Consider the following 16,281-nt stretch of genomic DNA (forward strand, 5'->3'; position numbering starts at 1 on the left):
AATTCTTGGGATGGGTTGAAGCCAGGTCACGTACCGACCACTAGCAGAAATGTGGGGAACATAAGCCCGGGGGCGGGGTGGGGGGTGGGGGGGGTTGGGCCCCTCCACCGAGAGCAGGAAATGCCGGTGGGGAAAGCCGACTGGAGGGTGGGTGGCTACCCAATGCCCTCTCGGGACAGGACTGCAGGCCCGAGGGGGTGGAGTGGAGGGCGGGTGTCAGCTGGGGATGTAGCTTTGAAAGCAGAGAAGAGGGCAATTCCAGGCAGAGGATGAGAGCAAAGGCAGGGACGGGAAGTCAGTGGGCTGCAGGCCCAGCCACCAGACCAATGCAGGTGAGTGGAGGGAGGGCTTGCACAGGAGTAAGATTGGAAAGCGAGGCCTGCAGGGAGCATGGGAACACCCAGGCCTCCGAAGGGGGTGAAGGACAGGAAAGGACAGTGTGCAGAGACGGCAGCGCTGTCGGCGGCGTGCGGGGAAGGCAGGGCTGGGGGCCAGCTCGGGCTGCAGAAGCAGCTGTAAGATACACACCGGACACGGAAGATGGAGAATATTCCTTTATATCACACGTCTATGGTTACAAACAACTGCTGTTCACATGATCTCATTACATCCCCGGACCAATCTGTAAAGCTGAACACTTGTCACATTTCGAGAGGAACTGCTGCTCAGAGTCAATGCTCTCACCTCTGGCCACGATTCCTTGGTTGGTTTTTGGGGAGACTACCTTCCTTACCCCCTCTCCCCCCATTCCTTCTCAGGAAAGGCCTTTTCTCCTATTTCCCCTTCAATACAGATGCTCGGGGCCCCTCCTCTTCCCCTGCTCTACCCTCGTTGGATCAGCGGTCGCCAACGGGTGGTCCGCGTACCACGGGTGGTCCGTGATGTCCGAAAGGTTGGCGACCGCTGCGCTAGGTGACCTCATCCTCTCAGGGTTCTGGCCCCCACATGGAGACTGACAGCTGCCAGTTCTACTTTGCAGCCCCAATCTTCTCCTTGAGACCTGACCCGTATACACTCCTGCTTGTCCCGCACGGGAGCACTCCCAGCAGCCCAGGCCTGGAGAGAGCGCCGGGGGCGGGGGCTGCTGGGGGAGGAGGCCGGGGTACGGAGCACAGGGAGAGCCACTGGAGTGCAGAGGGATGTGCATCCTCCACAGTCAGCACTATTTTTCAATATTTTGATTCCTATTTTAAACCTTTTTATACATGATCCTAATTTCAAGTTGCTTCAAATTTTTATTTGAAAGCAAGATGTTTACAATAAAAGTCTGAATGATGCTCCCAAGATCCCACGTGGCAGACAAGCCTGATTTTACAATCCACTCACTCGCTGGTCTGTTCAGCGACGGAGCACGCTTATGTCAGGCATCGTGCAAGGCTCTGGGCGTAGCACTAATTAAGACAGAGTCCCTCCAGGAGCTCACAGTCTCATGGTAACTCGAGTGAGCTGAGGCACAGGGTGGTACGTGATTTACCAGTGAGGTAGACATAGCTAGGTACTTGGAAAAGGGGCTGGATGGAGCGGGAGAGAGGGCAGGGGACAACTAATGCCTAAATGCACCCCTCGGAGCGAGGAGCAAGGCTGCACACAGAAACATCACAAACCTGCTGGCAAAAAGCTTAGAACAGCTTCCAGCTGTCACCGTCACCGAATTCCCGTCTCACACTCTTTAAGCCACTACCTGATGGTACCTCCACACTTGTCCCTGAAGGTGTGAGGCATGCCACCTGTCTGCTCAGACAGTAGCTGTAGGTCACCTGGACCCCACTCCACCACTGGGAGTCATACTGAAAGTCTTTAATTAAACCCATGATCTTTAAGTTCAGAAGATGCTAATAAGTTACAGATACCACAGAGTTAGAGGATCTGTTAATTTCCATATATACATTATTCTGGCTATACAATGGCGAAGAGACTCACTAAGACACACATACGATCTAAGCACTATACAGATATATACAGACATCACACTTAGACGGCGTGTGCACGCCCACCCACTGCGCAGCAGCTAATGCAGACGTGAACTCGCGTAAGGCAACTGCTTTTGTGATGACGACACATGATCCTTGAAGGGAGGGCAGAGTCCACGCAGGACTGACCCTTTCGGGTTAGTGATACTCTTTGCGGAAGGTAGTAGGCAGGATATCTAGTTCACTGACAAAAAGCAGTGAGTTATAACATCCCGGAATCTAAGTAGCACTCAAAGACACGACTGGCCTTGTGCTGCCCCTGACGGAGGGGGGACTTCACAGTGACTGATCGCTGAGGATCAAACTCGATGCGTCATCATCCAGCGACGCTCCAAAGCCACTCAACACACGGGGCTCAAATCCCGTCAGTCACTCACTTCACTTTGCTGTGGAGGATTTTCTTCTGAAAAATAACAAACACAAGAAATTCTTCTAACGAGGGTTTCAAAAGCAACCAGGTAACAGCACACAATTCAACTGCAGAACAAAGACGAAGAACCCTGGTCAGGCGCCACGTGAATGGCATGAGGCTGCCGTTCGGTCACAAGAACACACTGGAGGGCGAACATGTACCCGAGCCCCTGCCGCGACTGTGGACGGCCTCCTCCAGCCACAGACCCCCCAGCTGGTCCTCACGGGGACGCCGCGATCTCAAGGTCTTACTCTCATCAAACCCACATGGAAGTTAACTGTCCCGTTCGAATACGTTCTCCCAGGCAGGGGGTTGCTCTCATTTTGCTGATGGTTTCCTTTGCTGTGCAAAACTTGTCCTATTTGTTTATTTCTTTTGTTTCCCTCCCCCAAGAAGACAGATCAGAAAAAATACTGCAATGTGAAATGTCTGAGATTTTACTGCCTATGTTTTCTTGTAGGATTTTTGTGGGTGAGTCTAACATTCTCCCAACACCTTTTATTGAACAGACTATCTTTACCCCATTGTGTGTTCTTGTCCCCTTGCACATTTTTTTAAAGAATATATATTTTTATTGATTTCAGAAAGGAAGGGAGACAGATAGAAACATCAATGATGAGAATCATTGATTGGCTGCCTCCTGCACGCCCCCTACTGGGGATCAAGCCCACAACCAAGGTACATGCTCTTGACAGGGATTGAACCCGGGACCCTTCAGTCCGCAGGCCGATGCTCTATCCCAGTGGTTCCCAAACTTATTTGGCCTACCGCCCCCTTTCCAGAAAAAATATTACTCAGCCCCTGGAAATTAATTTTTTTAAAATTTTAATAGCAGTTACTCATCGCCCCCAAATGCACCTGTGGCCATCACCGCCCCCCTGGATCGCTGCAACGCCCACCGGGGGGTGGTAGCGCCCACTTTGGGAATCACTGCTCTATCCACTGAGCCAAACTGGCTAGGGCTCCCTTGTCAAATGTTAATTGACCATGAAGGTGTGACTTTACTTCTGGACCCTCTATCCTGTTCCGCTGACCTATGTGTTTTTCTGCCAGTCCCAGGCTGTTTTGATTACTGTGGCCTTGATATCATACCACCTGATACCAAGTAGTGCGATTCCTCCAACTTTGTTCTTTCTCAAGATTGCTGTACCTTTTCAGGGTCTTTGCAGTTCCATGTAACTTTCTGGATTATTTGTTCTAGTTCTGAGAAATGCATCATTGGTGTTTTGATAGGAATTGCGTTGAATCTATAGACTGCTTTGGGTAGTATTGGCATTGTAATGATGTTAATTCTTCTTACCCATGAACACAGTATATGCTTCCACTTATTTGTATGCTCAATTTTTTCTCCAGAAACCTACATAATTTTATTAAGCGACGTCACCCAGTACATTTTAAAAAAGTATTATACAATTTAAAACCATGAGGGCCTGACATTTCCCGAGACCAGAAAAGCGGGTTTACCTTTGTCAGGTGTTTCTGAGTGTTTGCTTTTCTTAGACGCCGAGGGCCCTGCCCCTTCAGAGCCCTTCCTGCCGGAGCGCCCCTGCTCCACTTCACACAGGTAGACGTCGATGGGCCCCTTGGTGCTCCGTATGTGCACCGTGATGGAGTCCTGGAAACAACACGCAAGCGTCAGCAGCAACCAGGGGTTCCGAACTGTGTCTGTCACTCACTGGACAGAACTGTGGGTCCCAAGGGACGTTTCTAAACATGTAAATCCAGAGAATTTCCTTTCCATGTTTGAGAAGACCATGTACTAAGCTTTTGTGACATTAAAAACAGCTCCTTGACCACAGAATGATGGTTCCAGAGCCATCGCGTACTGATGGGACGCCTCAGTCCTCAAGAGCCCACTTTCCTCCCCTCGGGGTTGACTGACCCCTTCAAGGAATCTGTACGTGAGCCAAAACCCAGTGTCCTGATGACAAACAAACAGAGACTCCCCTGTGGTCTCAGGTGACCAGGGTGTGTTCGATTTCCAGACCACTGAAGAGCTAACTGCAAGACCATTCTTTTGTCCACATGAAAAAGCAGCTGAGACCAAGACAAAATATACCTCCTGTAATTTAGCCACTGGAACCCATGAGCATCAGGAAGTTGGGAGCTTCTACAGAGAATTATGCTATGTTCTTAAGGAACAGCTCCAGTTAGAAACGGGTCCTTAGCTCTGACTGGGAGTGGGTTCGACCGTCAGTCTTTCTCCTCCCGTCCGCGCGGTGGGCCTGGGCTGGGTGCCACGGCAGCACTGCCCCTGCTGCACAGCCCAGTGAGAGGCCTCAGGACCCCGTGCCGCCCTTCCTACAGCCTCCTGGGACCACAGGTAGCTGGAGAGCGTCTGCACCCCCTTGGACAGTGCCTGCTGGGGACAAGGAAGGTGGGTGTCCAGTCCTCCTCCCTACAGGGAGGTAAATCCCTACAGCATCACTGAGTACCCCTGGGTTGACCAGCCTGTCAGAGTCGACCGTCTGTCCCAGGAACGGCCACACTCCTTGGTTCTGACTCCATCCTTATCAAGCAACTTCTGATGACAATTACCTTTCAATACTAACGTCCCTGCAAGGGGAAGAGTATGCTGAGCACTGACAGCTTGATAAGAGTAATATTTTCACAGGGCAACTTCACTTTTCATTTTTACTATATGACGTAATATTCTAGTTTCCTCACCAGTCTTTTCTGAGCTGGGTTAGTGAATTAATCCCCTAGAGCAGTGGTCGGCAAACTCATTAGTCAACAGAGCCAAATATCAACAGTATGACGATTGAAATTTCTTTTGAGAGCCAAATTTTTTAAATTTAAACTATATAGGTAGGTACATTGTTATTAACTTAATTAGGGTACTCCTAAGGCTTAGGAAGAGCCACACTCAAGGGGCCAAAGAGCCGCATGTGGCTCGCGAGCCGCAGTTTGCCGACCATGGCCCTAGAGCCTTGTCTGACACCAGATTTCCTTCTGGAACTTCAAGACTTTAGCCAATTCCTGGTGATTCCTCCAAGGGGCTGATAGCCCAACAGTTAAGAAGACAAACCCTCGGGGCTGAAGTCTGGTTCTGTTTCTCACTCTGTGACCGAGAGCAAGTTCACTCATCTTCTATGTTAGGTTCCTCGTGTTGAGCTTGTTGTGTGATTTAAGTGAAAATGTGCACAGGGCCTTGAGCAGGACCAGTGTGCATGCGAGGGTCACACAGTTAGTGAGGCGGCCAAGCAGCAGAGCCTCGGCAGCTGCCCCCCGCCCCCCCCCAAGGCTCCCTACAAATGCAGGTCACCTACCTCTCTGGGGGCTGGGACGTCCAGTCTGGTCTCTGCCGGAGCTCTCACCGCGATGACAATCTGCTCGTGGAAGGCTCGGATGCTGTGGATGTCTTGGTACGTCACGTACGCGAGCGTAAGCCAGTCAAGGATCTGCAGAGGTCTGCTCTGTGGGGAGGTTACTCAGCTCTTGTAATACAGGAATGCGAGTGGAATGTCAGAATATTACCAAGGATTAAGGGGGGCAGTTGGTAAAAATATTTCCATACATAATTCGTATTTCATGACTTAGTGTTTTACATTTATAACTCAATTTAAGAGTTCCTTTAAACTGTACTATTGTGATTATGATGACAATTTCTGGAGAAAAATGCTAATAAAGTCTGAATTCCCAAGACAAACACAACTGATAAAGGTATCAAGTCCGCCCACCCAGCTCCATTCCCTCCTCACTGCCAGCACTCACGCCAAGAACCTCTTCGGGGAAATGTTCAGAGTTTAAGGGATAAGAACCCTTAAAATTGAGGTGAAAAAATCTCTAAAAAGTAGAAACATCCCAGCCGGCGTGGCTCAGCTTTTGTCAACCTATGAACCAGGAGGTCACAGTTCAATTCAGGTCAGGGCACAGGCCCGGATGCATGCAGGAGGCAGCCGATCAAGGATTCTCTCTCATCACTGACACTTCTCTTTCTCTCCCTGTCCCTTCCTCTCTGAAATCAATAAAAAAATATATATTTAAAAAAAAGTAGAATCAACTTAGAGAATTGTTTTTCAGGATTATCACCTAAATGGGATTTCTCGTCCAACCACCTGAATTTTTGTACTTGGTTGCTGTGCTGAGTAAAATTATAACAACTGCGCGTTTTATTGGGTTGCCAGCATTCTTTTTTACTCCACAGACCTCCTGACTGAGTGTAGTAATGTTACAATGGCTTTCCTTTTAACAGCGACTGGAGCAGCCTAGACTGCTGTCGAGTTTACATAAATTGGAAGCACAGAAAGCTCGGAGTCAGTAACACCTCCCCGAGGTGCCACCAGGGGAGCCCAGCAGCCAACAGCTCAGGAGCCCCAAAGATCAGCTGCAGAGACGAGTCTCCCCTCTGATCCAGACACTGAGCTGAAGACAATGCTGACGCCACGACCTTGTGGCCTGGAGGCGCGGTCTAGGCGCCATTTCAATGCCATTCGTTCCATTTCAGAAGTAAACGTGATGGAGAAATGAGGGGAAATAGGCTGTCACAACAGCCAACAAGCCTTCTGCCTATATTACAGCAGCCAGGCCCCGGAGGAACGAGAATGCCCGCGAGTTTAACTGTAAATGAACGTCAACCTTGGCATCTTCCTGCTCGGCTCAGGCCAGGACGAGCACCGAGCGGAACCACCGCACCAAGCAGCTCCGGGCCAGGACGTGTTACTCGGCTACAGACTAAACCTTTACGCCCTTTAACATCTAAAAATCCGATTCTGCCTCATCTATACAGACTAACCCCCCAGGCTGGCTACTCTTGAAGGCAGCTGCTCTGGAAGGAGACCGCTTTAGAGAGGCACGGAGCTAAAGGATATCTTTCATTGTCTTTGTCATCCGTCAACTCGAACAGCTGCTGAGCACAATCCTTAATCAACTCGTCCAGAGCCTCTTCCATGGCCGACAGGTCGGACAGCTCCTCCCGCAGCTTCTTCTGTTGAGGCACTGCTCCGAAATTGTTGAGATCGGATCCTCTTGGAAAGCAGGGGACAGGACCACCGTCAGCCGTGCGCAGGAGGTGGTGGAAGGACGCAGACTGGTTAGTGCCCTTCCCCCAGGTTCCATCAGCTGTTCCCACGGACAGACACGTCGACTCCACCCCTGCCCTCCCCTTATTCCACATTACCATGATTCTCCAGACACTTCGACCCCATCCCTGCCCTCCCCTTATTCTACGTTACCATGATTCTCCCTCCGCATAGCCTGGGCTTGCCCCCACTTCTAGTCCCTCTCACAGGGACTGAACCAAACACAGCATAACCCCACGGGAAGCTTCATGAAGAGGCAGGGAAAGCTAAGAGTCGACAGTGCCCAGTGTAAGCCCAGCTCTACTGCACGCAGCCCGACTTCTGCCAAGTTATGATCTTCCAGGGCCTCAATGTCTCCATATGAAAAGCAAGTACTGGCTAAATGACAGTTCCTCTGCTAAATTTTTCAGTCTGTATTCTTCCCTATTGTGCATATTATATCTAGTTCTATTTGAATATAATGATTATATTCATTGTTCTTAAAAAATTTATTTTCTTTATTATTGTCTAACCCAATACATGACCTGAGTAACAACTGCTCTTTTTTTCTTCAAGCTTAATGAAAATAAAGACAGAAAAGACTGCTACTGCTATCTTTTCCTTGCTCATTTTCAACCTGATTCCCATTAGTGATACAGAATACAAACGATATTAACCACACCCCCCCCCCACCGTGCTGTTTAATGTTATTTAGTAAACACATTCCAATTAGACTTCAATCTGCATTTCTGTACTATTGGAAAAACACACCTCCTTTATAAACCCCTTTCCTCTCATAACCTTTAATTACTTAGAGTCATTCTGTGATCTTTGTTGGAGCTTCGTTTGCCTGCAAGGTCTCTCTGTACTGACAGCTGGGACTGTTTCTTACTGGATGCTTGGAACTATTCCCCAGGCCACTTGCCGATTGTAAGCGTAACAGCTTTCTTCTTATGGCATGTGCAGCCTCCCCCCCCCCCCCATATACCCAAATCTACCGACATCTATACGGTAAGGTCCTCCGTCATGTGACCCTTCCTAATCACATGTTGTCTTTAGCAATTGCCCTTTCGACAGTAAGTGTACCCGTTTCCATTACGGGCCATGAGTTTGTAAGTGTGATCCATCGCCTACCCGCATCATCATCACGGGTGTGTGTGTGTGTGCGTGTGACACTCTCCTCCAGAACAGCGATCACAGCCCTGGGCTCTAAGTGTCTATTACACTATATGCAAGAACCGCTGTGTTACAACCTCACCTGATTTGAACTGAAGAAATACTTTGAAAAGTGAGTATCTTAAAACCAATCATATTCCATTTAACTTATCCATAATATCCTACTGTCTATGACTCTTAAGTAGGAAAAAATAGCTATATATTCTGTGGGACAACGTGAAAAGATTTTATAGAACGCCTTTTCTAACAGAAGTCAAGTTTTCTTTTGTGAAACACTGCTCATACCCAGTTTGTGTGAAGCATGGCATTGTCACCTAACGAGAAGGAAAAAAGCCATGGAAAGTTTGAAGCCAACTCACATCCATCGAATGTGGTTCTTCGATTTTTTTTCAACCAGGTCGATCCCATCTAAGACATTGGTGATGTCATAGACTCTTCGTTTCCGGACTCCCAGTTTTGTTGCAACCTTGTTTAAGTCAAGAATCCCCCCAGGAGCATTTCTGACAAGATCCATGAATTTCCGAGTTAAATACACCAGTGATACATCAAACCGAGGTGTCTTCACTTTTAGAGTTTCTGGGAAACAAAACAAACCCATTTTTAAAATTTTAAATATCATTTCTTTCTAAATTCATTTAAAATAATGTATTTCCTCTTGATTAGTAAGCACAGACACCTACAGAAATTCTATACACTGATCAAATCACAGCTAATTTTTATGAAAGATTCAGGAAATAATTTTATGAAATAGTTTCTCAAACTGGATAAAAATTAGGCTATCCCAGGTAACGAAAGGCTTTAGACCAAGCATGTCAAACTCACGGCCCACAACGAATATTTTTGCGGCCCAGCCAATATAAGGGTATGTAAGAAACGTTTTAATAAAAATTTTGTAACTTAGTTTTTACAATATCCTGTTACACATAATTATTAATAACGAACTACAATGTTTGCTAATGACTGATGACTATAATCGTGTTGCATTCATTTCCCTTACACGCAGGCGCACCATATCTCTCCACGAATACTAGCAGCGAATATTTTAGCAGCCGATTGCCGTGTCATTAGCCTTGGGCTGACTGGAGGCAGTGTCTGAGGACTTGCCAGAACTGAATGCTACAATTCTCTTCATCTTTCCCAATTTCATACTGAAAAAGAGTCCTTATGGTTTGGTGTGCAGAGGAAATAAATTCACAAATCACGCAGCTGTTCTAGTGTGGGGTATATGAATTTTCTTTTTCTCTACTTCCACAGCATACCAGTCAGGGTGCCTCAAAAGAAATAATCACACCCCCTCCATCAGCAGTGCCCCGTCCAGAACCTCTGCGACGGCACACGCAGCTTCAAGACCATGAGGTTACTCCAAGAAAAGCACCTATTTTATAACATAAATGTCTCCTTTGTGCAGGCCATTCCTACACTTGAGATTAAACGGGCTTAAAAAAAATTAAAAAAAAAATTTTTAAGTGTAACTAGAAGAAAGTCACAATTCTACAACAAACCTTGGAAGATTACAAATTAGAAATTCTAACTTTAAGAAGCATACAGCTAGCCCTGGCCGGTTATGGGTATAATCACTGAAAGGTTGTGGGTTCGATCCTCAGGGTGCGTACAAGAGGCAACTGATCAATATTTCTCTCTCACATTGATGTTTCTCTATCTCAGTGGTTCTCAACCTTCCTAACGCCGCGACCCTTTAATACAGTTCCTCATGTTGTGGTGACCCCCAATTTCATTGTTACAAATGGGACATAATTAAAGCATAGTGATTAATCACAAAAACAATATGTAATTATATATGTGTTTTCCGATGGTCTTAGGCGACCCCTGTGAAAGGGTCATTCGACCCCCAAAGGGGTCGCGACCCACAGGTTGAGAACCGCTGCTCTATCTCCTCCTCTCCCTTCCTCTTTCTCTAAAATCAATAAAAAATAAACTAAAAGAAATAAAATAAAAACCATGCATTTAATTAAACTAGATTACTAGCAAGACCTAGTATAAGCTCAGGACAAGTTTCCTATCATGTTAGTCCTTTTATAAAGAACAGACATTAGTTAAACACCTATAACTTGAAAGTGGCTGTAGGGAGATAATGATTAAAAAGATCTCCACACTAAAAGCTTTCCCGAGTCTAGCAAAGGACTCGACCACAACACCGTGAGGGAAGTGCTAGCGAGGCATTCAGTTACTTGAGATGAAATGAAGCCGTAACTGGAGAGGGAGCTGGGATGCCTCCGAGCAGGGAGATGCTGGGAACAGAGAATAGAGACGAGGAAGGGGTCCTCCACTCTGACGGGGACACACGTCAAAGGACAGGGCAGCGTTTGAGGCCACGGCGCCTGGGGCGTCCGCAGGCAGTGGCTGTGGCAATGGGCGAGCAGCGAGTGCTGGCGCGGGGACGCGAGGTGGCCTTCCAGGGCCTTGCCGCTCCCTGTCCATTCCCTCCTGCCCGCTCCTTCTAGGGGTATGAGGCGGCCTATACACTTAACACAAATAAGTAAAGCCAAGTCAATGGGGAGCCAGGGCCTTCTCTGGAGGTAACAGAGCACCACTGAGGAGTCAGGTGGAGTGACACCGCAGTCCCATTTCTGTCCGGGAAAAAGCACACGGCAGCGGAGGGCTGGGCCTGGGAGCAGGTGGCCTACGCAGGAGGCGGTGCCCACCTCAGGCTGGGAGCATCTGAACTGCACGCGGCAGTGCAGCACAGTGGTTAGACTGTGGGCTCCAGCCAGAGAGGCCCGCGTGGGGCTGAGCCCTGACTGAGCAAGTCACTTACCCTCTCTGGGCCTCAGTTTACTCGTCTAGACAATACGAGTAACAACCCACATCCACATGGTGGAGGGTTGCTGTGACCGTCCATGCAAAGAGCTCACACGGGCCCGGTCTGGTGAGAGCTCAATAATGCCAGACAGTTCACGAAGCCGGTGGCACGGGGCAGAGGGAGGGGCACCTCCAGGGTAAAACCGGAAGACCGACTACAGTGAGATGATGGCTGAGGGAGAAGTGGGGGCTGACGTTAAGGTTCTACATGGGCATCATGTACGCACTGTGGTCCAGTGAGAGCAGGACCCCATGAGGGGGCAGCGAGGAGGGGGCGCTCTCATAACCGTTTCCAGGACAGGGAGCGGGGCAACCGCAGTCCCGCCCCTTTCACTGACCGACTCTGCCCAGGGCAGGAGTCAAAGGAAGAGACGGGAAATCCCAGGAGCCAGGAGGGAAGGGCCGGCTCCTGCTTCCTGTCCATCGCTGGTTCTGCTGACGGCAGCCTTCGGGGAAACGCAGCAGAGCGTACACGCGCCATGCACAGCACTCAGCCCACATCCTCAGGTAATGCCAAGGGGCACACTTCAGCGCACAAATAACACATCTTATTTAAGTTTCTCATCAACTCATGTCCATTTAAAAGTAATCACTGAAATCATAGTTCAAACTTCAAAACCTAAAACCCATTCAAGAATCAACTTACTTCTCATGGACACATACTGTACATTATCTTCTAAATTAATCATTATTTTTGATGGCTGGAAAAAAGAAACAAAGAGAAATTTAACTCAGTAACTTAAAAACAACAATGCACATGAACCGCTTTTACTGGGTAATATATAGATTTTCTTTTTCGCCCTGGGGTAATAATTTGGGTGTGAGAGAACCAGTTCTTCTTCCAAATTATATCTAGTCTAGCTGTAATCACACCTGACAGTGTCATAGATTCAAATCTCTAAAGCAGTTCAAGAGAGAAAGGGAGGAGATACGAGGAGGGAGAGAGAAACACGGACAGGAGAACATGCATCAGACACGGAGGAAGAAAGAAACACCGAAATGATCAGGACGCTCCCTGACGCTGGAAGGCTCCGTCGGGGTTCAGCGATGTCTAAGCCAGTAAGTGCTCCGTGCGAGTGGCTCCCACAGACGTGCCCGAGCTCTCCCAGCAGCCGCGCGTTCCCATCACAGTCAACGCACACGGAGCAGCCCTTCTCCGCCGGGCAGTCCCGCGCTGCACAGCTAGCAGCTCTGGCATTCAGACGAACAAAGGCTCCTGTGAATTCCTCAACAATCAGGAAGTGGTGGGTCCACACCAGCGTGTCGCCGTTTTATCAGCTATTTAGAGACGGTGAGAGTTTACAGAAACCTTTCGACGCCGCTGCGGACACAGGAACCCCCGTAAGCCGCCTGCTTAGAGCGAAGTACAATGAGGTGGCTCCAGACGGGCTGTGGCCAATCAGGGTTAGCGCTTGTCCAAGTGGAAAACCTGGCCTCCAACAGGCACAGCGAAGCGGAGGTGCAGTGAGTTCTACGAGGTGCTCCCGAGAAGGGGCAACAGGCTACCGTGGATGCACCCCGAGGGACTCAGGGTTCGCAGGGAAGGGCACGCCAGCACCAGGCTCAACATGGAAGACCATGAAAGCACACTAAGGAGGTTAGACTTTCTGTTATAACCCGTGGAGACTCACCACAGATTTCTGAACAATAATATGGCATATGCAAGCTCATAGTTTGGGAACGTAAGTCTGGGAGAAAAAGCAAAAAGACTGGGGCCTGGGGAAGCCTGAGGGGGAGCAGCTACAAAGCTCTTCATTGATGAGTTACAAATTCTGGGCACCAGGGCTTCCATATTGTCTATGACATGATGACCGCCCCTATTAACAGGTTAACTTGATATGGAGCAATTCCCCGGAAAGAGAATTATGCTGTAAAATTAACTGCGTGTTAGGATTTAAAGAAAAATGTAGTCCTGCTGGGGTGTGCGGAATCCATCCTCATCCCGTCACTTAGCCCCAGATCACCGCATGCACCTCACCCCTGGAGAGACCGGTGGCTCTACACCCTGAAAGGCCCTTGTAAGGCGTCACCCGAGAAAATGGTGACAAGGTGGAGTGGAGAGGGGCTGCCACTTGAGCTGAGGATAACAGAGGCCCCTCAGGGTCACCCATTTCCTTTTTATTCTGAAACAATCTCAGCCTCAGGAAGGTGCAGCAACAGTGCGAAGAACTGCCACCTCCCGCCTCGGCCGGTGTCACTCAGGGGCAGAGCATCAGCCCAACCCTGAATGGTCGAGGGCTCAATTCCCAGTCAAGGGCACGTACTTGGGTTGCAGGTTCGATCCCTGGCTCCAGTCCAGGTCTCTCTCTCTCTCCCCCCCTAAAAATCAATGGAAAAAGTATCCTCAGGTGAGGACTGACCCAAAAAAAGAAGAAAAAAAAAAGCCACATCCCTTTCACCCAAATATTCATTTTTTTACATGACTTTATCATGTTTTGTCCCATACACACACATGCTTTTTTCTCTGAATTGAGGGTAAACTGCAGATGCCTAAAGAATTCCGTGTGTAGCTCGGGGCATTCCCGTACACAACCACAGTATAATTACCGACAAGCCTGTTCAAGACTAAGCAGTCTTGGAAAAGAGCCAGTGGAACCTGGACTCTGAGGGCACTGGCTGCACAGCGGGAGGAGCGCGCTGCGGGCAGCTGGAGCGGGCACCCTGGCTGTGCTGAGAGCCTCAGCACCCCGTCACTGCAGCGGTGTGGACAGCAGACGGTCACGGTCATCTAACTAGGAGGCTGCCGTGCACAGGGTGGACGGTGGCACCTGGCTGTCCCTTGCAGTTCATAGTCAAATGTATTGAGGAAAGACCTGGTAAACAAACAGGTATTGGCTTTAACCATTTTGAGCGTCTCCAGAAGCTAAAAATTCATGACTTTCGAGAAAGACCGAATCTAAGGCGCTGCCAGGAGAACAGCCTAAAGAGGGAGGCGCAGGCACGCCCGCACGCTTCGGGGTAACGCCCCAGCGCACCTGCCACCCTCAGGTCCTGGAGAGAGTGCCAGGGGAGCCGCACAGACCCCCCCCCCACCCCAAGGTAGAGGGTTTGTCTCGAAGAAATCTGTGGGCGGGCGCTGGTCTACTGCGTAAACCACAAGTTTCAGTTTCTGACAGAACTGTATCAGCCACAACACGGCCAGCGTGGACTAAAAAGGTCACCAGATTCTGACGGGAGGAGGCTGAAAGCCACTCAGCTGCAGGGAGACTCAGCGGCACCGAGAGCCCAGAGGTGGAGCAGGGAGAATTACTCCCAGGCCCTGAGACCTGATCAAGAAATCGCCCACATTGACCAGGCTGGGATCAGGAATTGCTCGGGCCAGTTCCCGCCCTGTGACTCCCACCTTCTGCCTCATGAACAGAACGTCTAGAGCAGCTGTCCTGTCTGGTGTGCGGGTCAGATGCCTCGTGACTTGCATCCCACAGGCCGAAGGATCTGGAGGAACCACACCTGAGAGCGTGATTCTTACTGTACTCCTGTGAGTATGGAACCTGTTACTTTTTACCTGTCCAGTGTCTTCAGAAGGCAGTCCTCGGAGGAATGCTCCCTCAAATCTCTACGGAACCTGCCCAGGTGCCACCATACACGCTGCTTCTTCTAGTCCTGGCAACCCACCGCTGTGGGGGCAGCACCCAGGTTCCTACTCTTTTAAGCAAGTCCCACTGGGAGGGGACTCCCAGGTAACGCCCCGAGGGGATGCCAAGGGAGAGCCAGGAGCAGTCACACCTCATGACTGGACTACCTAAGACACTGTCCCTCCCACCCCTCCAGCCCCTCTCACCTGTTCGGGGCTATTACCTACCCTGTGAGATCCTAGGTGGGAAATGACCGCAGGAGGCAGAGGCCTCCAATCGGAAAATCACTAAGGATGACCGTGCACACAGCTCTCCGGGAACCGCCCCTCCTGGTGGGCAAGCCTGCCCATCCCACGCTGTTTTACTGCGGCCCAAGCCCCACGTCTGAAGACCTACACTTCTAAATCTGAGATCTCAAAGAAGAAAAAAATAAATAAAAGGTGAGTTTTAAGGGCTAAAATCTTAGGCACTGCCTCTAAATTGGTTAAAAATTTCTTTATATTGCCGAAACCGGTTTGGCTCAGTGGATAGAGCGTCGGCCTGAGGACTGAAGGGTCCCGGGTTCGATTCCGGTCAAGGGCATGTATCTCGGTTGCGGGCACATCCCCGGAGGGAGATGTGCAGGAGGCAGCTGATCGATGTTTCTCTCTCATCGATGTTTCTAACTCTCTATCTCTCTCCCTTCCTCTCTGTAAAAAAAAAAAAAAAAATCAATAAAATATATATATAAAAAAATTTCTTTATACAGATTTTTCTTTGTACCGATGGCCTGTTTGGGGAATAACATCCCTTTAAGAGCCTCTGAAAATAAACCGTTCTCCAAGGCAACTGTATTCTCTTCCCTCATTTAAATTTTCCTTATTTTTCAACGTGTGGACTAAGCCCCACCTCCAACAACACTATTCTCCCTTCTCAAAATGCCAGTGTTCCGGCCACTTACCCGGAGCACATCAAACACTCAGCCAGATCCATCACTAACCTTAGCACAGCAATACGCTTCTGTGTGTTTAATCATTAAATACTTCCGGTCATCAGCCAGCTGAAAAGCACTGAGATGGGTGTGTGAATCAGCATCTTACAGGCAGGAAAATAAACACTCACACATCAAATATTTGCCATTTACAGAGTACCTGCTGCATTCACTCAATGGCTATTTACCAAGCCTTCTTGTGAGAGGCACCCATGTGCTGGACATGTAACAACGAAATGGGCAGTCACCACACCCAGGGCCCTGAGAGCCACACATTGCAAAGGGGGCGAGTGAGCCCCGGTGCGTGGGAGCACCCAGGAGCGTGGGAGCACCCGGGAGCGTGGGGGCACCCCGGGAG

The 16,281-nt window shown here is 49.3% G+C and overlaps 1 protein-coding gene across 1 annotated transcript; it reads right to left on the reverse strand.

The window, feature by feature from the left end:
- Positions 1–539: 539 nt before the first annotated feature.
- On the reverse strand, positions 540–15,950 carry E2F6 (E2F transcription factor 6). Its single transcript, XM_006102348.3, has 7 exons — positions 15,933–15,950; positions 12,025–12,079; positions 8,918–9,134; positions 7,194–7,349; positions 5,652–5,766; positions 3,847–3,997; positions 540–2,373 (listed from the first exon to the last, which is right to left on the reverse strand). The coding sequence occupies exons 2-7, from the start codon at positions 12,065–12,067 to the stop codon at positions 2,336–2,338; spliced, it is 720 nt and encodes a 239-aa protein (XP_006102410.1). The 5' UTR covers positions 12,068–12,079; positions 15,933–15,950; the 3' UTR covers positions 540–2,335.
- Between the last annotated feature and the right edge of the window lie 331 nt (positions 15,951–16,281).

This window comes from Myotis lucifugus, unplaced genomic scaffold (genome assembly GCF_000147115.1).
Source record: "Myotis lucifugus unplaced genomic scaffold, Myoluc2.0 scaffold_409, whole genome shotgun sequence".
NCBI lineage: Eukaryota > Metazoa > Chordata > Mammalia > Chiroptera > Vespertilionidae > Myotis > Myotis lucifugus.